Source organism: Triticum aestivum, chromosome 6A, assembly GCF_018294505.1.
Source record: "Triticum aestivum cultivar Chinese Spring chromosome 6A, IWGSC CS RefSeq v2.1, whole genome shotgun sequence".
In the NCBI taxonomy this organism is placed as follows: domain Eukaryota; kingdom Viridiplantae; phylum Streptophyta; class Magnoliopsida; order Poales; family Poaceae; genus Triticum; species Triticum aestivum.
Window position 1 is genome coordinate 532,614,588 of NC_057809.1, and position 6,454 is coordinate 532,621,041.

General features: G+C 45.6%; 1 protein-coding gene across 1 annotated transcript; it reads left to right on the forward strand.

Moving 5' to 3' along the window:
* Window positions 1–4,591: 4,591 nt before the first annotated feature.
* LOC123130934 (probable peroxygenase 4) lies at window positions 4,592–6,145 on the forward strand. The gene is made up of 5 exons (XM_044550726.1): window positions 4,592–4,782; window positions 4,876–4,986; window positions 5,116–5,201; window positions 5,562–5,782; window positions 5,854–6,145. Exons 1-5 carry the CDS (start codon window positions 4,698–4,700, stop codon window positions 5,996–5,998), a joined length of 648 nt encoding a protein of 215 aa, XP_044406661.1. The 5' UTR covers window positions 4,592–4,697; the 3' UTR covers window positions 5,999–6,145.
* The last annotated feature ends 309 nt before the right edge of the window (window positions 6,146–6,454 follow it).

Sequence of the window (6,454 nt, forward strand, 5' to 3'; positions counted from 1 at the left end):
ATTACATGGCGATTGCATTTCATACAATAAAGCAACGACCATTAGGCTCCTGCCAGTTGCCGATAACTTTTACAAAACATGATCATGTCATACAAAAATTTATATCTCATCACGTCTTGACCATATCACATCACAACATGCCCTGCAAAAACATGTTAGATGTCCTCTACTTTGTTTTTGCAAGTTTTACGTGGCTGCTACGGGCTTCTAGCAAGAACCGTTCTTACCTACGCATCAAAACCACAATGATTTTTCATCAAGTGTGCTTTTTTAATCTTCAGCAAGGACTGGCCGTAGTCAAACTCGATTCAACTAAAGTTGGAGAAACAGACACCCGCTAGCCACCTATGTGCGAAACACGTCGATAGAACCAATCTCATGAACGCGGTCATGTAATGTTGGTCCGGACCGCTTCATCCAACAATAGCGCCGAATTAAAATAAAACGTTGGTTGTAAACAGTATGACTATCATCGTCCACAACTCTTTGTGTTCTACTCGTGCATATAACATCTACGCATAGACCTGGCTTGGATGCCACTGTTGGGGAACATAGTAATTCTAAAATTTCTACGATCACGCAAGATCTAACTAGGAGATGCATAACAACGAGAGGGGAGAGTGTGTCCTCGTACCCTCATAGACCGAAAGCAGAAGCGTTTAGTAACGCAATTGATGTAGTCGAATGTCTTCACGATCCAACCGATCCAAGCACCAAACGTACGACACCTCCATGTTCAACACATGTTCGACACGATGAGGTCCCTCGAGCTCTTGATCAAGTTGAGAACGAGGGAGAGTTCTGTCAGCACGACAACGTGGCCACGATGATGATGAAGTTATCGGCACAGGGCTTCACCTAAGCACTACGACGATATGACCAAGGTGTTGAACTGTGGAGGGGGGCACCGCACACGGCTAAGAGATTGTCTGTTGTGCTTTGGGGTGCCCCTGCCCACGTATATAAAGGAGGGGGGAGGAGGAGGTCGACCAAGACACTGTGTTTAACTTCATATCGTGATCTTTTGTATGTTTAACTGTAGAGGCTTACTAGGGACACTATGTTTTGTCTATGTATCCACACATGTATGAAGTTTCCGGTTAATACAATTCTAGCATGAATAATAAACATTTATCATGATATAAAGAAATATAAATAGCAACTTTATTATTGCCTTTAGGGCATATTTCCTTCACTCGCAGGCTCTCTTGTGTCTTTGTTGTGGACTTGTGGTCAAAGCATCATGGCGTGCCAACGCAAGGAGCTCACGGAGAGCGTGACCGCGGTTGGCTTGGTGAGGCAGTGGCTCGGCGTGGGTCGCTGGCTTTGAATAGGATGTCAAAGCGCTTGTCGGAGGGACCGTCGCCAGCACTCCCGCGGGAGGGAGAGGGCACGTCGAAGAATGGGTTGGTGGCACGGGAGAAGTGCATCCTCCCGCGCTCGAGGCCGCCGCCATGTCCACGCTTCTTCCACTCTCAAGGCTGCCGCCGTTGGGGCCAGCTCCTCGTACTTCGGCAGCCGCTACCAGCGACCTTGCGTGCTCCTCCCGCCGAGGCCGCTGCGGGATTCCTCGTCTCGCGACAACTGGGGATGTGCGTGGCGGATGCGGTGGTTGTCGGGTGGAATCCCGCGGCTGCCGCAGGATCTGCCGCTCTCCTTGGCCGGTGCCCGGGCTGCGGAGCTCCTCGTCGCCGCTGATGCTCATGGCGGATCGAATCTACAATTGAATGGGAATCCTTAACATATACAAAGTATAATTTGAACTCAAGTAAGGCCACGTAATACTAAATCCTCGGAGATAGTTGTAAACATCGGATCAATCTGGAGCTCCTTTCCCTCCTTCAGTGCATATACACCCCATTGCCATACCGAGCGTGACGTGACTGTAAGCCGATGTGGCCATGGCGCGACGAGGGATGGGGGAGACACTGTGGTGATGTATCTGGCACGAACGTGGATGGGAAAGCAGATGTGAGCTAGGGGAAGGCGGCGCAGCGACGAACGGAACGACGTGTAGATTGGGGAGGGATGGGATTCGTGGTGGGAAATGATCTCGGCGTCCGTGAATCATGGCTGTTTTGACGAAGGGGTTTCCTTTTTTACATGTTCGTGCGGGAGGAGGTATGCTATGAGTCGGAGCGGATGAACAAAATGACAACACCTAGCATCACGACCGCAGACTCCTCCTTTAGAAGTAGAGAAAAAAGTAACACTTCCATAGTAAAATTTGTTTGTCATGGTTTACTTGTTAATCTTTTTAAATCCTTTATTTGTTTCCCGAAATATATTATTTTTTTCCTAAAGCAAATTGCATTAATGAGAGAGATCGGTTGATTTGGATAAGTTAGGAAAGTTAGATCCGTGATCTTTTGTATGTTTGGAAAGTGCTGATTTTTTAAAGAAAATAGTGAAGTAAAAAATAAATCAATGGATAAGAAAATCCATGGGAGGGGGTGGTGGGAGGTGGAAGGAAATAAAACCGGACAAAAATAAAACCGGAGTACCAGGCTACCAACTGCTCCATTAGGAATAGAGATGAGCACGTCTTGTCGTAGTGGATCTGTTAAACTGGTTATAAGTGGAGTTCCTATGTGACACACTCTGCGTCAAAATGATGCGCATTCGCACAAGCAAGTCTTTCACGAGCGCCGATTGGGCCGGCCCATTGAAGTGCGCGGCGAAGACCAGGTGAAAATCGCAAAAAGGGTAGCTGGGATTCGAACACAAGACTACCAACTTGTGTTTGCATGCTACTCTACGACAGAAGAGCTCGGTGGACCAACGTACAATGAAACTCTAAAAAGAACAAACGAAACTATAAGACTTAACACTGCTTGAAAATATCCTTTACAAATTTTAAAATTTTAATTAAATTTTTGTATGTATGATTATTTCTTGACAAAAGCAATTAATTTTATGATATCACGAACAAATTTTGAATTTCCAAACATTTTTCGTAAATATGAACATTTTTAGAATTTGTGAACAATTTTCTAAAGCACGAATATTTTTTAAAATTTGAGAACAAATTTTGAAACAGAGAACATTTTCGAAAATTCCAAACAAATTTGGAAGCACAAACATCTATTGAATACATGAACAAAAAATTGAAATCCAGAGCATTTTTTGAAATCTTTGAACAAATTTTGTTAAACACAAACATTTTTTGATAAAAATGCAATCTTTTATTTTATAAAATCATGGGTTGGAAAGGCAAACAAATTTCGTATATTTTGAACATTTTTTATTTTGCATCTTTTGTACTCCCTGCAAAAATGTGAACAATTTTAAAATTTTGAGAATGCCTTTTCAACTTGCGAACAAAGTTTTGAAATGCAAACAAATTTTGAGCATTTTTATGAAAAAAAGCAGGACAAAAACAGAGAGATAGAAAAAAGGAAAAAACAAAGAAAAAGCATTCCAAACAAAATTGGAACAATTTTTTAAATCACAAACATATTATTTATTTTTAGACCAAAGTTAGAAACGGAGAACAATTTTCAAAATTCGAAACAAATTTTAAACATGAACATTTTTTGCATACGTGAACAAAACTTTGAAAACATAATTTTTTTTGAAATCCCGGTCATTATTTGAAAATGAAAAAAAACATTCCAAACATTTTTTTGGAAAATGAAAACAATTTTTGAAATGCCCGAACAAATTTTTGAAAATGCGGACATTATTTGAATTTATGAACAATTTTGAAAGCACGCCAATTTTTACAAAATTTAAAATATTTTAAAAGTACGAATATTTTTTCCAGTTTCTGAACAAAATTTGAAACCTGATTTGTTTTTAAAAATGGACTTGAAATGTAAAGGAAACGAAAAAAAGAAATCGAAAAGGAAAAGAAAAGAAGCAGAAAGGTCGACAAAAGAAAAAAACTGTTCTAGGAACCTTCTAGAAGTTTCCCAAAATCAGAAAAACCCGGCTGGGAAACTTTAGAAGGTTGCCGAAACCGGAAAGTGCCCCAATTGATTAACGGGCCGGCCCACGTGAGCGCTTCGATCGCCAGCTCTGTGCGTTGCGTCGACAGTTCGACGCAAGGAGCGGCAAATAGGGGATTCCGGTTATAAGTATCTGATTCTCAATTGCCTCAAAAAGAAAGAAAATAATCTGATTCTAGAATAAAAAAGGTTAGAAGTGTCTGTTCGGCCCATGCATGGCATGGAAAATATCTAACGTTCAATGTGCATTTCCCGTCTTGCATGTTTCAGTGCTCGACAAATCGTATACAAAATATTCTCCATTTATCAGCATTCACAGCCTTCCATCAAAAACAAAGGAAAATCAGCACTCACAGCCTGTGCGCAATCCGCATTCTTGGTGGATATTAATTTTGTCCTCCAAATTTACACCCGCGCATTTACTTGCAGCGTATCTCGCGATTTCGCACCGATCGGTCGTGCATGCTGGATTCCCAAAGCTTCTCTGTCGTTCTGTTGCTGGCAGGCGGTCCACGTTTCTGCGCTGTAAATGAATTCGCGTGAGGTCTCCCCAGGCCGCCTGTGATGGGATGGCGAGGCCGCCACACGCCTACCCGGGGCGCTGGCCGTCCTATAAATAGGGCCGCACGTCGAGGCTCAGAGGCAACGCAGACGCAGCCTCGACCAGGGGATAGATAAGGATAGATCGGGAGTCAGCTTGGGAGAGAGAGAGAGAGGGTCGAGAGAGAGGAGGAATCGCCAGACACGATGGGCGCCACCGGCCAACGTCGGCTGTCATCTCTGCCCGCGGCGGCGGCCGCGCCCCTCCTGCTTCTGCTCGTCGTGTCCTCCTGTAAGTCGATGGTTTCCGGCCGGGGCACGATCTTTTTGTATATATCGCCCATTTCTGTTTGAATTGTTAACTGATTCGCTTCGATTCTGACAGGGAGCCAGGCGGCGGCGGCGGCTCCGGTCTGGACGACGGCGCTGGAGAAGCACGTGGCGTTCTTCGACACCGACAACGACGGCATCGTCTCCTTCTCCGAGACCGAGCAAGGTGAGGAAACGACCGTCGATCACGCGTCTTCTCCGCCCCCCTTGTTTATCGGCTTCGGTCCTTTTTTGCATCGACGGCTGGCCGTCGTCGCAGACTTCTAATTTTGCCCCTTTGTGTGCATGCATGCAGGGCTTCGTGCCATCGGTCTCGGAGCTATCGAGGCGGCGGCCAGCGCGACCCTGATCAACGGAGCCATCGGACCCAAGACCAGACCTGTACGGCCATGCTCTTTCTCTCACTTGTCCAACACGCGTAAACAATCTCATGCCGTTTCCATGTTCCCTTGGGCGCTTAATCCATGTCAAATATCATCGGGGTTGTTACTTGTTCAGTAGTTCGTAGGCGACAGTTATGAGTTTACAAGGTCATCTTTCTTCGGCGTGCTCCTCCAGTCTCCTCATAGTCAGTTAGTTTGGTGCATATATGGCAAGGTTGGCGGCCTAAATAAACGCTTTACGCGCAAGCACACTTGTCGTCCAACACGTCCTTTTGTGTACACCTGCAACTGTGTGCCCTACTCTTGACACGAGTACAGAACCCGTGGACACAGTACCTGATACAAACATAACATGCAGGAAAATGCTACGACGTCGCGGTTTGACATCTACATAGCCAACATCCATAAAGGGATCCACGGGAGCGACAGCGGCTCGTACGATGCTCAAGGAAGGTTCGTTCCGGCCAAGTTCAACGACATATTCGCCAAGTACGCCAAGGTCAAGCCGAACGCCCTGAACGAGGACGAGCTGGGGGAGATGCGCACTGCCAACAGGAAGGAGGGTGACTTCAAAGGATGGTAATAATTTATCTCTCTTATTCATGCCAACGGTCGAGGTGTCGCCGTGCTAACTCCGCCGGCGGTTGCAGGGCGGCGTCGAAGGCGGAGTGGGGCATGCTCTACAGCCTCGCCAAGGACAAGGACGGCTTCCTTCAGAAGGACACCGCGCGCAGCGTCTACGACGGCAGCCTCTTCGCTAAGCTGGCCAAGAAGGCTGCTTCGTCTGGAAATTAACCGACCCCGACCGTGATTTGTACCCCGTGTTTTTTCTTCGAGATGGAATTTGTACTCCGTATTATTCGTGTCTTGTTCGTTGAACATGTGCTGTCGCTGTACAATTAAAAATGAAACCTGTTAATGCAAATATAATTTAGTCCTCCATTTGGCATGGCCGTTGCTGCTTCTGCAGATCCGGCGTTTTCTCCTAAGATCCTTGTGTGATGAACGTTTTTTCCTAAGGACGACTGGTCTTTTTTCAGCGTACTATAAGCTCGATTGGTCTAGAGCTCGATGGATCAGCTGACTTGTTATTACAGGTGACTACTAGTGCCCAAACATGAAGGAGGATTTGGGTGTGAATAATCGAGACTGTTCAGTATTAGCCTGCTGAGCAAATGTTAGTGGAAGCTTGAGAGCAGTGATGGCCCCTGGCAGCAAATTGTTAGGCCAGAATATAAGTTTCAGGATGGC

What these genes read in the sequence shown, in the direction of transcription:
- LOC123130934 (XM_044550726.1), top strand. Translation starts at nt 4,698, where the DNA reads ATGGGCGCCACCGGCCAACGTCGGCTGTCATCTCTGCCCGCGGCGGCG. An exon ending in TCTGCTCGTCGTGTCCTCCT is followed by an intron (nt 4,783 to 4,875) that starts GTAAGTCGATGG and finishes CGATTCTGACAG; the next exon opens with GGAGCCAGGCGGCGGCGGCG. An exon ending in GAGGGTGACTTCAAAGGATG is followed by an intron (nt 5,783 to 5,853) that starts GTAATAATTTAT and finishes CGGCGGTTGCAG; the next exon opens with GGCGGCGTCGAAGGCGGAGT.